Here is a 15068-nt window from a genome sequence, read left to right as displayed (position 1 = left end):
AGAGGGTTTTTGTCAACACCTCCTCTATGTCCACTATACCACAGGACTGCAAGCTCTAAAGACTCCCTCTCTCCACTATAAACAAACATTCATTCAGGGATGAATCCAGTAAATACATTTTTTCCTTGTGATTAATCTTCTGTTTTGTTTCAAGAAATAAGGTGTTTGGTATCTTCAGGTAACAGAAAGCAATTTTTTCTCATATTAAGAGACAATTCACTAGTGTTCTTAAGACAACATTGGGAAAACATGCTAGGTTGTTCCTAACTTCTTAGAATCTGACTTTTGTCCAAATTTTCTTACTTTTTAAACATTAGATAATTTTGTCCTCTGAACTGTGAGGGGCCCCTTGTGAATGTTTGCCTGTTATCAATCTTTGCAATTCTTTGTTTCTCCTAAAAAACTCACAATATACATGAATAAGAAAACTAAAAGCCAACCTCAATGAACTGTTCTAAATACATTGCTTCTATAATGGCCTCTGGACAAAATGGAGCAAAGACCAAATGATTTTCAAATATTTATTCAAAATCAAGACGATACAAATAGCGAAAGAACAGGCAAGTGTAATGGAGAGTTGAGATATGTAGTTTATCTGAACTTGTTGAAGATATTTGTAAGTAAAGAATCAGTCAGATACATGATTTTTTTTACAGCAATTCAATGACTGATTTTATTTGCCTTCATTTAAAGGCTTTGAAGGTTAACACTGTAGTTGACTAAATGTTCAGCACAGACTCTTTACATCTATAGATAGAGGAAGAGGTTATGTTTACTTATTTACACGATGATCTGAGTTTGAAAAACTTAATATGACCTTTTTTTGAACGACAACATCCCACGGGTGGAGTTACATGGAGTTTTATAGAGTTACTGTATATTTATTTAAGAAAAGTGTTTCATTGTATTTACTGCTGCAGGATACATCTGGACATTGTCCATATCCTGTCACATACTGTATGTACACTCAATATAATGATAAATTACTCCATACTGTACATTAAAAATGGACCCATGTTATGTACACAAAAGCTTTTCTCTAGACACTTAAATAAGCCTAAGTTTATCTTGCTTTACTTTGAAAACCTACAGTGGCACATCATACAAAAGAGCAACTGGTCAGCTTTCAAGCGGCTGATGTAACACAGTAAAAATATTCACACGCGGGTTCTTTTTAAGCACTTTTTAAGAAGCTGAGTTGTTTTGTTTTTCATCACCGTTTTATTCAGCTGCACGCTCTGGTCAGAGTTCAGTGTCGAAAAACAATAAAGCATACAGGGTCCTGATATTGACACTTTTCAGGAAGTTATGTAACTCGTGCCTATGCACAGTAAGTCTTAGTAATCCTCTCCTCAGGGAAGGTACAGTGTCCCTTCTGACTGTTAAGAAGATGTAATCTTCCTCAAGATGGCAGTGTAGTGATTTATCTCTGCACCAGTGAAAAGCAGTCTGCCTCGAGACATACAGCGCCTTTGAATAAGTGTTAACGAGATTTGAACTTTCCCACATTTTACTGTTAAAACCTGAAATTCAAATAGACTTATTTAGACCTTTTGAATGGATGTGGATCATTTTGAAATGCACATTATATTCTTCCTTTCTTACTTCAAAATTTGGAATTGTTTTCTGTTGGTCCCTTACTTACAACCCCAATAAAATCAGTTTTTATTTGCAGTTGTAACATATGGAAAAGTTCAGGGGGGTTAATACTCATGCAAGTCGCCTTTAATATCTGTAAACATTCCTGTTATAACCCTCAAACCCTCTGCCCATTAATGATCTAAATGCAGGTGGATCCTACCAGATCATCACATGAACTTCAAGGTACAGTTTGGGGAAGACAGGACCAGGGAACCTTTAAATCAGATGTTTGTGTGTCAGAGTTAATAATAACCTTTGTTACTCTCGTGGATTTTCTGCTCTAACTTCATTTTCAGCTCAGACACTAAAGCAGAGCTCATGTTTCCGTCTTTACGGCGGGTGCACTTTGCTTTTTTGGACTCTTTGGAGGACAGAGCACCGGATATGGTGGGTACCGCCCGGGGTCTCTCACTTGGACGTGTGTGAAACGGAGGTGGAGGAGGCAGAGAGGGAGCACTGGGGGGTGGAGGCCTCGTCCTGGGACCACTGGAGTTGCTCTCGGCATCGCTGATGAGGAACTTCTCTGCAGGGTTATTGAATCGAATAACGGGCATCGAGAAGGTCCAAGGCTGATGCTCTCTGGGTCTCCTCTTGATGATGCGACGCACGGGCATGATCCTGTTTGACTTTGAGTTGCGCAAGTACAGAGCCGTAGAGATCAACACAGTCACGCCCACCATTACGCTAACAACAACAACGACCATGCCTAGAGCTTTCATAGGATTGTCTCTACTTTTCATTAAAAAGGCCGCCATAGGCCCCTTGAGAGGAGTCTGTAAAAGAGCACAAATAAAAAAGTTGAAATCAAGTCCGAGGGACTGAGTCAAAGTGTTAGTGCAGCATTTGAAGCATGCGAGCATGAGAGATGGAGGCGCAAAGCACTGACAGAGGAGGCCCAAACAATGTGTCTACTCACAAGGTGACACTTACACACTCACACTCAGCCATCCGTCCTTATCTCTCACAGCACAGGGATGCTGATGTAAAGCTTCAAACTACACACAACTACAGTTGTTGGGAATGCATCTGGCAGTGCGGTGCTTTGGGATTTCTCAAGGGGCATGTGAGGGTTTAAAAAGAACCAAGATGAGAAATGAGGCCAAAATGGAGTGAAGTGGATGCTTGTGTGAAAAAAATAAAGATGAGTGAGTGAATCCAGAGTTACATCCAAAGTAAAAGGCTCCATCTATGTCTATTTTACGGTGGAATTACCAGAGCCTGAAAAGTGTTTCCGATTTTTTAAGAAATGTTTTGAAAGAGTTGGATTCAGTTTTCATTCTTGGAAAAAAGTGGCAAATACTCAAGTCATAACGTTGAAATAGAAAAAAACATATATTTCTGTTTTATTCCTTTAAATGTGCTCCAGGACTTTTTTACAGACAATTTGCAACTATAAAAAAATGAAGTATTTTTAAAGGTTATGGGTGAATACTGAAGTTCCGGGGTCGAATATGTCTCATTTCATTCTGCGGATCACTTTGATATAGTTGCTCTCAGGGTTGATTCTGGACTTTTTCACCGCGTTACAGTACAGGATTGTGGATATGCAGATTGTGAGTAAAATGAGGGTGACGGCAATGCTGAGAAAAATTCCACACACAGTCAGCGGACGTTTGCTGAGGCCCATGAAGTATGTTATAATTCGACCTTTGACCTGTAATGCACGATACACAAGACAGAAACACCGAAAACATGGAGTCATGTCATCATGTGGAGTGAAGGTATGAAAACATGGTGAAAACACAACCATAACAGCATGCAGCAAAATGTAATGTACAGTTTAAAGGATAAAGCTGCTGTTTCTTTTAGTTGTGATTAAATCCTTAAAACTTACTGAAGAGCCAGCACGGTTTGAATTAAAACTTCTAACATCAAGAATGAATCTTTGAGGAGCAGCTATGTTTTCATGTTCTAATAAGAAGCCCTTTGAAAAAGTTTCAAAAATATAACCCACGGCTTTTTCAATGGTTAAAAAAAATTAACTCATGTTTTTAGAAACATTTGAAATCACTGACTGAGTGACCTTTGGGTTTCCCAGTTGTTTAATATCCCTTTTAGTAGTCTGATCATAGACATCTAATTAATGACTTATTCACAACTATAGTGGTATTAATATCTTTTAATGGGTTATCAATATTTCTAACTAAAAAGAAAGGTTTGACCACCCAAAAATAATTACTCTTCTTTAAAGCAACCTTATAAGACATGGTCAACCATGAAAAGAAAGCAGGTTTTCAGATGATTTGAATCAACACTTTTCATCATTATTGCTCATAACTGATCTACAAAGTTGGAGACAAAAACATATCAAAAGACTTCTTATACCTAATGTAAGATGTTAGTTCTCCTTTTAGTTTCGCTTTTTTAAATTGAAAACATGGTATAACAGTTATAAAGTTTACATCTGCCTTATAGAATCAGAGGACAAATTGTCCAGATTATTTTTAGCGGTTGGTGGAGACCAAAACAGAGCTAAAAGAAAAGTGACTGTTCGACCGTTAACTGAAAAAATTAATCTGTTGACTTTTGTTTCTTTTTCATGCCACAACAGTTGGACAAAAAACAGCAAATGTTATAAGTGTTATTCAGATTTCATGTGAGACGACATAAACATCACTTCAGGGTAAATTCACCGCTGGCTCAGATTTCACCGTGGGACATGATAAAAAAAGTGTATGTTTTGAAATGATCAGCATTGTCCCTAAAGAATATGAGTTCAATGAAATGGGGTAAGGATGCTGAATTAGCAGCTGCATAGCGTGATTACAATGCCTATTATCACATGTTTAACAAGTAATTTCTAAAGCTTATGCCACCTTAAGCTCAGGCTTTGTTAGGGCTACGAGCATGCTGCAGAAAGAGAAATTCTTACCGCCTCTGTGATATCGATGTTGACCACAGCCGTTGTGCTGAATGACGGGGAGCCTCTGTCCCTGGCCTGGACCACCAGAGACCACTTGGCGTCCTTCTGCCTGGTGATATTTTGAACAATCTCCATGGACTTGATGTACGGCTTCAGCTGGATCTCCCCGGTGTCTGAGTTTATATCAAAGGCGTTTTCAGGATCTGCTTTCATGATGGCGTACTCGATGACGTTGTTTGGAGACTCTGCGTCTTCATCCACTGCCTGTAAAATGTGGTAAAACAGCGTTAAAGGGAGCGGGTTCTGATTGTTTCCTTAACCTGCTTACTACACAAATTTAGAACCAAATACCCACCCAATAGCCAAATGTTTGCTTTGTAGATGACAAACGCTAGCCCAATAAAATGAATAATACTATTATACTAATGATTACTTTTCAAACATGATCATTCAAATTAAAATTCACATATATATGGGTTATTAAAAGAGGAGATGTACCAAAATTTTAACAGGTGAGCCAATAATCATGGTCTTTTCCAGAAGTTCTTCATCAAACTCTGGATGATGATCGTTTATGTCAAGGACGGTGACAAAGACTTCAGCCAGGCTGTACTTTTCCTCCGAGTCTTGAGCTTTGACGTAAAAGTTGTATTTGGACCTGAGCTCTGCGTCCAAGCTGGTCCAGGGCTGCGTGGAGATGAGGCCTGAGGACGGGTGGATGGAAAACCTGCAAGTTCGGACAGTTTTAGAGGCAGTGGCAATGCTTTCTGAGGCACAAACACTCAGCTTCAAAACAAACCAGGGCGTCTAACACTGGAGCCCTTCTTCGCAGTGCAACAGACATTCACACCACATACTGTGATTCTCTACATGACTCTCATTAATTGTACTATAAAAAGCAGAGTGACATTCTGTGTTGTTGGAACTGTGCTGATAAAAATGTGCTGAAGATAATCCGATGCATTGTCGTCGTCAACAGTAACGTGTTCACAGATGTGATTAATCTTGAGACCTAAACGCGTTAATTATTTTTAAATGCAAATAATCATGTGAATTTTCCTGCTTCATATTCAAATGAATGACTGATTCACCTTAATTATCCTTTAAAACACAGTAAAGTATGATATCAAACCCTGATGGAAGTGATGACTAGATATACAACTTCATTTGATCATGAAGCCCGGTGTTCCTTTACAGTTTTGTAGACTATCACTGAAATATAATAACTGCACTGCAGACTAGAGTCTAATTAACCGTGACAGACAAAAGATGAGCATCATCAACACTCAGATCCCTGTTATGAACCATCTGTCTTCGCATTGTCATCAAATCCAGGTCACAAATCCTGATTGAGTCCTTCTCAGCATGTACAGAACTTCAAAACTTCCGCTTGCATAGAGAGTAGGCATCTATGCAGGCTGGAAATAGAAGTGCCTTGTTTTGCACTAGGTGAGCCATTCTTTTTTCTTTAATTCTCAGGCAGTAATGGTAGACTAAACAACAGCTTTTGTGCTCAAGTTGTCGTGTTTGAAAACATCTGGCTAAAATTGTGCATACGTAGGTGTTGGAGCGGCCATGTGTTTGCACCCATAACATTGTATAATAGCACATCTGTATGCGTAATAGTGAGCAGGATGAGCTCAATGGGCTCAGGTAAGATGTGAGGTATAGATGAATCTTGCTGTCTAAGCTATGACCAATGACTTCATTGTTGCTTAAATTATAATTATTTTCCAGTTAACACAATTGGGTACAAAAAAATGTTGTTTTACCTGCAATTTTTTTTTTTTATATATATTTTTTGTATTGTTGTAATGTAATTTTTATTGTTAACAAAATTGTGCATACACTTCTTCAAAACCCATTGTTTATGTATCCTGATCCTCTGAATGTCCTTATAATTTTTGGGATTTGAGGTTTTTCTGACTTGGCAGTGTTTGTTTCAAAGACGTAACCTGTGGGACACACCAACACATGCTGATCACTCCCTTACTTTGTGATAAACTGAATCACTTTTCACATGGATTGTTTCAATATCTACAAACAAAACCAACTTCCATCAGAATAACTTCAATGATGTTACTATCACACAAAAATGTTATACATAAGAATTCACTTTAAAGGTTTCTACATCACTTGCAAAGGTTGGTACTTTTCAGAGTACTTTCTATTTCCGCAGCAGGCCTACTGCCATCTTCCATCTTGTTTTCCGCTGTGAAATATCACAAGTTGCCTTGAAACTGATAACTTTCACACAATTAACTCAGGTTGCAGCCTGAAGTAGAGCGTAAATTCTCACTTTTCCTTTGCCGTGCACTGCCTTGCTTTTCAAAGCTGCCGTTTCTGCGGCTCCAGCTGTCACATTGCATGTTAATTGGCTCCCCCAATGTGAGTTGGGCCAGGCTGTCTATTTTTAACCCTCAGATCCAATTAGGAGATTAGCCAGCATCTTGCAGCCATTTTAGAGCGAGCTGTTTGTGCAGCTGAGGGGCCAATCAAACTGGTTTCCTGCTAACTGCTACCATCACAAACACAAAAGATTAATCAAGACTGGGGTCCTGCTGGCTAAGTTCACCAAACACACCAAGCCAATCAGAAGCTTTGAGGCCTCTACACAGAAAAATCCATCTTTTTATTTGGTAAATGTGTGTTGTGAAGGTGCACGAGTCACGTATATGATATGACTGAGCTTAAACTGACAGTCAAAGCTTTACTCACAAATCTGATCCTGATCCATAAATCGTGTATTTGACTTCACCCCAAGGTCCTGAATCTGGATCAATTGCCTAAGGGGAAAAACAGCACAGAGATTAAAAGCCCAATTCTATTTATAACAAATATAATCAATGTATATCTCTCTAATTCAATTAATTTACAGCAATACATTTACTGTAAACACAACCAAGGTGACTGAAGGTGATATTTTCCACTGAAGAGGGTCTTAAGCCCATGTACAGTGGGTGGGGCAGATTATAAGTCTCTTCCTGTGGTGATGGGTGTGTAGGTCAGCATGATTAACCTTGAGCCAACACTAAGCTTTTTACTACACCCTGCGTAGCTTGGACACATTGCTTGTTTACAAGATGCATACAGCATAAAGGGATCAGAGGAGACAACATTTCTATTAATGAAACTCTTGCCTTAGGTTAAATGACAGAATGTCAGAATGACACATATAGACTTCAATTAATAACCAAGACCAACAAAAACAAAGTCAGGGCTGCTGAGCTTCTTTTGTCTGGAACAACCTGCTTTCATCTAATCAACTGTACAGAGCAATATGAATTTATTGGAGGATTGATGGATGATATAATCCCTTTGGTGGGGTTTAATCTTGATTGACTCACAGTTACAGACACAACACTGGAGCCACCAGGAGAGTTTTCCGGGACCCTTGCGATGTAATACTCCGATGTGAATTTGGGGATGTTGTCGTTTGTGTCCAGCAGGTTGATCAATATGTCCGCTGTTGCACTGAATCTCTCAGGAGTGTCGATCTCCACTGCCAGCAGCTGCACAGAGAGTCGTGAAAAGTTCGGTCAAATCCGTGCAGAAATGTTAAATTATCAAGAATGAGATCAATAATCAATAAAGCATATTCTGAATAGAGTCAGTGCATTGCATACATGTCAAACCCCAACTTCTAATGGTTCAATAGTGCCAAATCTGAGCAAGAAGTGAGGTGAAAGGTGCAAAGGGGTTATTTTTCATCGGTGTGTTTTTGCCATAAAACGAATGAAACTTGTAAAGCATTGTCAACCTGCACCCAGCACACACTGTATCTTAACGGTGAATTTGACTTGTTGGAGAAGCAAACGGTTCTAGGTTGAGGAATTGGATCTGCTCGTATGCACAGTGGAAGTGTTAAAGCAGACAATCTCTGGAGCAGCAGGAATCCACAAAAGCCCCTTGAGGTCAAGCCTGCGTCAGATGAGATAGCAGTAAGTGTGTCCTGGTTTAATGGCATCAATCAAATCAAATTCGGCATAATATAATTTATTATCTACTGAGAAGAGATAAGCATTTTAAACTCAGATAACATCCTGGTAAATTCATCATCCAGAAGTTGAAGAAAAGAAGCAGTTTGAAGACACCATCTTAGACTTTGAGTGCAGCAAATAATCAATCAATCAGAAAGATGATCACGAGACTGAGAGACTGAATATTGGTTTCATTTCATAGAACTCATGAATAATGAAGTGAAATAGTAAGACAAACCTTATATGTAAGTGTCTGTCCTTTTTCATAGTCGATGCCGGACGTGTCTTCCACAATGATCGTCACCTGCGCTTCATTGAGGACCGTCTGGGGAACCACTCGAAGCACTCGGCTCGGCCCAACCAGTCTCAGTTTAAATTTAGCGTTAGCTCCCTGCAAGAAAACAATACAATGTAGAAAACCATACATTAGTGGAAAAAACTGAGAATGAAGATGCCCGTAAAACAATGGAGGTGTGAAGGTTTTCAATGGTGATGTATAGCTACACATACTTTGAGGCTGGTTGGCAGATTTGTATGCAGTAGTTTACCCAGAGGTATTAGTGAAAACCTCAGCATAGGAACAAACTCAACATGAGGACATTAAGGTAACTAGATCACCAGCTTTGGTCAAACGTAATGAAAGCTTGCAGCATGTTACTGTATCTGTACAATGAATATCTTGATGATTGAATGTTATCTTGCAAAAAAAGACCAATAAACTCCAATAGTGCCTGGTGTTCAATGAAACACGAGTTAAATTAGTTCACAAATGTACCTGATCCGAATCGTTGACAGTGATCTTCAACCCCCGTAGGATCTCCCCTGCTGGAGGATGCTCGTACATGGTGACCTCGAACTTGCTCTGTGGTCCGTTCTCTCCGTAAAAAGTGGGCGGATGGTTGTTGAGATCCACCACCCGGACTGTAACCGTGGTAATGTCATAGTCCATCAGGTGATCATTTGGTCCGATCTCTGACGCCTGTGTTGTCAGAATCACATTCAGCAGAAAAAGTGGAATAAATTCACAAGCTTGAAGTGTGATTCACAGGAAAATACTGGAGAGAAAGAATTCTATATTTACCTTGACTTTGATTTCATATAATTCATTGTTCAGCATAGAAGGATATGTTGACAGGGTGATGGATCCACTGGTGCTGTTTATGTCAAAGACTCCATCACTTCCTGAAAGGTTTTAAAAGAAATCATGACAATGTGCCTGACAAGAAGACATAAACAAGAAACATTCTGATGAATTCCTTGATGTTCTGCTCTTACCATTCATAATGGAATAATGTATGGGGTAAGGATTGCCTTGGTCTCCATCTTTAGCGTAAACAGTGAATATTTCAGAACCCTAAAAGAAAGCAAACATAAATAACCTTGAACACATTCGTCACATGTTCCTACTCTGGTTGTTTAAGAAGAAATGGAGGACTTACAGGGACTGAGACTTCGTAGACGTAGCCAAAATAAGGAGTCCCTATGAAGGATGGAGGCATGTCTTGAGCATCAATCACGTTGATTGTTATAGTGGCTGTGGAGGTCAACACCTGGTGCTTCCCCTTGTACTTTCCACCTCCATCCTGACGGAACAAACAGTGAGACAGACAGCAGCATATTTAACATTTCAAGAAATTTGATTTTTCTTCACTTTGGAAAACCGTATCCATTAGAAATGACAATAATAGAGATTTTGAACACAAAGTGTTATGGTAACAGGTTTTACGTGTTCTCTCTCTGTATCTCCCTCTACCTGCTGCACACCTGATCTCTCTCCTTGATTCTCCGTCCTCCTTCACCTGCTGCACACCTGAGTGCAACCTGTTCTCAGGGAGGAGGAGGGATATTGAGAGGAGCTGGGTAGGAGAGACTGGGGCACACACACTCTGAGCTTCCCCATATACTTTTTCCTATCTAGGTTTCTGTTTTTCCCCGGGCATGTTGAGATTGCTAGGTTTTGTAGTTTAGGCTGGAGATCACCTGTAGTGTTATTTTGGGTCTTTTGGTTTCTTTAGGTTGATCTTTTCTTCTTATGTAGTATTAAGAGGAGGTGCCGGGAGCGATGGCCCATGATGCGATTGACTCGGCACCTTCCCATCTTTTGTTCTCTTTGACCAGGCCCCTTTTTGTTTCCTTTAGTTTCTCATTTATCCAGTGTTGGTTTTAAAACCTTAAATCTGTGTGGCGTCCTCATTTGTTTTCTGTTTCCATGTTTTGAGCCTTGATTTAGTTATTTTCATTAAGGAGACTGTAACAAAGGACACAGACTATGCTAGTTAATGGCTTTTCTATGGACTTTCTTCTAAATTATCACTGAATTTATGTATTTTCTAACTCCTATAATTGATTTAATATCATCAATACTGAAGCAGTTGCCTATTTTCCCAGACTAAAATAATATAAAACAGGCTTCTCACAGGTGTAAGGGAACCAGAAGTGTAGTTAAAATGGTTTAATTTCTAATAATAAGCTAATCAGAATTACAAAAAAAAAAAAATATGAGCACTAAATGCCTGATAAATTGTGCGTGGTGTAATGAATGAGGCTTTATTGGATGGATGTCTGTTTAAAACTGGAATGTAAACCTCTTAATCCACACTTGGCATGTCAAATTTAATATAATTAGGAACAGAAGAATCTCTAATTCAATTTGCATGGCTGTGTAAATCATGTTGTTATGCTTTAAGGAGACCAGAAGATGCAGAGTTTAATGTCTCTCTGAGGAGTTTGAAGCTTTGTTATCATGGTAATTCAAGTAGCCTATTTAAAAAAAAGTTTTTCATTAAAGATTTAAATTCTCAGTGTGTGATTTATTAAACACAGAATATCACTAAACTAAGACTCTATGTGCTGTATGTTTTTCCACAAACACAGGGAAGAGGCTATAAAAATAAAAGAGCCCTATTTTCTCCATCTTGCTGGAGAATTGACACTTCAGGTTTCTCACACACACGATGGGAGCAACACTGTCAACACTTCCCCAGACATTAATTTTCCTCACTTTGGCCTACAGAGACTGAGAAAATTCAGCATAGTTTCTGCGTTCAGAAAGCTTATTCATGACTGAACTTAACCTGACAATATTACCTTCTTACAAAAGCAAAATGGTGCGTTGGTACATTGCTTCTAATTCAGGTATTGCTCTCTAGCCGTGTTACTTCACAGGAATTATCCAGTTTACAGCAATCACTGGTCAAAACACACAACCTAAATGTGGAAATTACACAACACCGTGGATCAATCTGAAACTTCTAACGCTTAGATAGGATGGGGAAACCTGCCAAGTGAGATAGTACCATAATTTAATGTTTGTTTCAGGGAACCTGAGGAGAAAAGAAAGGCCAACAGCGACATCTCACCTTTGCTACCACCGTCACAAAGTGTGTCGGTGTGGTCTCGTAGTCCAAAGTCTCACCAGGTTTGACTCTGAGGATACCGCTGTGCCCATCAATGGTAAACTTTGCAAGTGGTGATGTCTGAGAATAACAAATAAAACCACACAGTCAGCAGATTTGACCAGTTAACACATGTTATTTTATAACTGCAATTTTGAAATTGAGAGCTACTGAGCTCAGTCCAAAGACGCTGTTGTTATTGCTTTAAACTCTTGATCCTCCTTACTTTTAACTTGACATTTCAGGATTGTTTCAGTTTCATAGTTGACATATAAACAGTAACGACTACTGTGCTGTCAGCTGTTGGCCCGCACCAAACCTAAGCTCCTATTAAGCCTTCTGTGCCTTGCTCAAATGTAATTGAAATTTAATCCACTAAAGTAACACCATTTCCAGACTGCTCTCCAGATTAATCTTTCGCTCTCCCATCACTCGAATGCTCTTTTCCCCTCCACATGGCATGCTCAGCTCTCGTGACTTCAGCTTGACCCCTGGCCAAATGGAGCCAGTTTACAGAATTACTCTGTAGATGATAATAAGGAAGCTGTACTGGTAAAAATGATATGTTTTTGGACTGGTTTACAAAGATGAAAATAAGACAGGATGAACTAAAAAAAGAAGAAGCTTTCTCTGCTTTGAAGTAAGGTTTTGAAAGGATAAGCTTGTTGGCAGTCTTCAGGTTGTCAGCTAAATAGGTCTGAAGATGTAAGTTGGTGCAAAGCTATTAACAGCTCGACATGTGATTAGTAAAATCTTTCAATCAACTTTGAATTCGACTGGGTGCCATGTGCAAGCGGGCTAAAATAGCATAAACCGTTTTAGCCCTTCTTACTTTAGTAAGAAGGGCTAAAAGCTGTAAAAGCTCCAGCGACTAAAGATAGATACAGTACGCTGACCAAGGTATAATAAAAGCATGACATGCTTTAAAGAAAATACAGGGTTACAAATGGGCTCACTCCTTTTTCAAAAAAGAAAATAAAAACAAATGTTTAGAGCTTTAAACTCAGCTGAATTTGAGCAAACATAGCAGGAAAAACCTTTGGAAGTTATGTTATTTTTTTGATGCAGAATCAATCTACAACACCCTCTAATTCAACAAAGCTTTAGAGAAGTCTGAGTAACATCTGTGCATCATCTGCATAGCATCAAATCTGTTTACCTGTAGATAATAAGAGACGCTGCCTCCTGAGCCCATGTCTTTATCCACTGCTTGGACTCTGTAGATGCTACTTCCTGGAGCAGTATCCTGGTGATGAGAAAAAGGAGCTTTATTCTAAATGATGTTTCACTCAATGAGCAGATTTAAGAGATCATTTGTGGCCCAGGATAACCTACAGTATATGATTTTCGGTATTTAGTCTTCATACTTTACCTCTGGGATATTAATGATGAAAGGCAGGTTTTGAAATTCAGGTGGTTCATCATTGGCATCAGTGACAAACACTCTCACTGTCTCGATAACCTGAAAGAAAACCAATTCTGAACTACAAGTAGAAACAACTGCAATAACAAGACTTTATACCCAGGCTATGTTCTTTCAGAGAGACATAAATACTCTGAAACTGATTAGAAAAGTACAATTCAATTAATATACATTTCATTTTTCTTTTTTTTTGTGGTTTTTATGCATTTATTTTGATTTTAGGTTATAAAATCAGCAATTTGCGTGATTCATTTATTAACATAAAAATACAACACAAGTAGTAAACACCTACTTTATTGCGACCGTCAGTTATGCTCACAAGCACTGAGATCTCATCTTGTTTCTGCAAAGAAAAAAAAGGTGTCAGACTGTCACAGCCTCAGATGTGGCAAATTTAAAGCAGCTTCCTTCAAAACAAAGAATCTCTGATGACGAGCCTTACCTCTCTGTCGAGCTCTTTAACTAGGGTCACATTTCCTGACTTGGGCTCCACCCTTAAATATTCTTGGGAGCCCTTTTCAAATGTCAGACCGTATCGTACTGGATCTCCCTCTGGATCTGTACCATTCAGAATGTAAACCTGCATCCCTATGTGAAATAAATGACAAAGACATTGTTAGGTGTTATAAAGACCCAAGATGTTGTGTTTCTTAGAATGATTTAAGGAAGCTTTGAATGCCTGTGGTTTTGTTTCTCTGTTGGTTTTTTTATGGCAGGTTTAATAACCAGGTCACATGAGCAAACGCTGAAATGTTTTCTTCCTGTAAGTACGTCATGATCTGATAGTTATCCCAGTGATTAACGGTAGCTTCAGTAAGTGTGATGATATCATTGTTAAACCCGAACATGTACAACACGCAAGTGTTGACAACAGGAGATTCACTTTAATTAATTACATTTATGGTAAAAAAAAAAAAAAAAAAAACATCATTAGACTTACCAACTGGTGTATCCTCAGAGATGCTAAACAAGGCCATGTTCCCATTTGTACTGCTGGGTCCATTGTCGTAAAAATATGGAGCATAGTCCGTTTTCCCTTTATGTAGGAAAAAAATACATGTTATCTGAGTAGATGATAAATTATGAAATAATGGAAGAGACTGTTAAGAAACTACTCAATATACTGTAAAAACCTGAAAAAATATCATATTTAACTATGAAGTGTTGACTAAACTCTGTTCTATTTCTAATACAAATGTTTATCTAATGAAGAGATAACTGTTGCACTCACTTGCTAAAAGGGGCAGCAAACGAAAGCAGGCGGGGGAGGATGGAGAGGAATTAAACATATTTATGGGTTGAAGTTTCTATCACAACACCGACATACTATCACACACGCTAAGATGGACCTCTGTGTGTTTAACCAGAGGATTAACCAGATAAGAGCAAGGCAAGAAGTCTTAACCACACACACTATAACAGCATAAAAGAAAGAAACGCAGAGCCCTACCTGAGGTAAAGTGAAGCAGGAGGAGAAACAGCAGAGCATGTGTTTTCTTTTCCTTCTTCATCCTGGTGGAGAGCTAAGGCTTGGCTGGCTCATGTGGAAGGCTTGGTGGAGGTAAAGCGAGTAGTGAGTGTCTTGCCCTTCTGGTGGCGTCTCAGCAGCTCAGGAGGGAGAAGAGGCTGGGACGGATTCTCAGGCACTAATCCAGTGACGCATCCCTTCCCTCCGCAGACATCTTCTGCCACACTCTCTCACTCTGATTTCTCCTGAAAGAGCGCACAAGGAGCGAAGAGAGTTCAGGTTCCACACAATATGGTGT

The 15068-nt window shown here is 39.1% G+C and overlaps 1 protein-coding gene across 2 annotated transcripts; it reads right to left on the bottom strand.

Moving 5' to 3' along the window:
- Positions 1 to 644: 644 nt before the first annotated feature.
- LOC132955576 (cadherin-related family member 1) lies at positions 645 to 14979 on the bottom strand. Of its 2 annotated transcripts, none has more exons than XM_061028471.1 (17): positions 14753 to 14976; positions 14243 to 14338; positions 13745 to 13890; positions 13595 to 13645; positions 13252 to 13341; positions 13039 to 13125; positions 11844 to 11960; positions 9924 to 10067; positions 9760 to 9838; positions 9566 to 9666; positions 9260 to 9463; positions 8723 to 8875; positions 7852 to 8016; positions 7223 to 7290; positions 5003 to 5231; positions 4514 to 4768; positions 645 to 2414 (listed from the first exon to the last, which is right to left on the bottom strand). In XM_061028471.1, the coding sequence occupies exons 1-17, from the start codon at positions 14811 to 14813 to the stop codon at positions 1884 to 1886; spliced, it is 2577 nt and encodes an 858-aa protein (XP_060884454.1). In that variant the 5' UTR covers positions 14814 to 14976; the 3' UTR covers positions 645 to 1883. The 2 variants fall into 2 exon arrangements, with proteins under 2 accessions (XP_060884454.1, XP_060884455.1); XM_061028472.1 differs by having other exon boundaries at positions 2273 to 3295; positions 14753 to 14979.
- Positions 14980 to 15068: the final 89 nt, after the last annotated feature.

The sequence above is a fragment of the Labrus mixtus genome, chromosome 21 (genome assembly GCF_963584025.1).
Source record: "Labrus mixtus chromosome 21, fLabMix1.1, whole genome shotgun sequence".
Lineage (NCBI taxonomy): Eukaryota > Metazoa > Chordata > Actinopteri > Labriformes > Labridae > Labrus > Labrus mixtus.
This window is presented reverse-complemented; position numbering and strand designations above follow the sequence as displayed.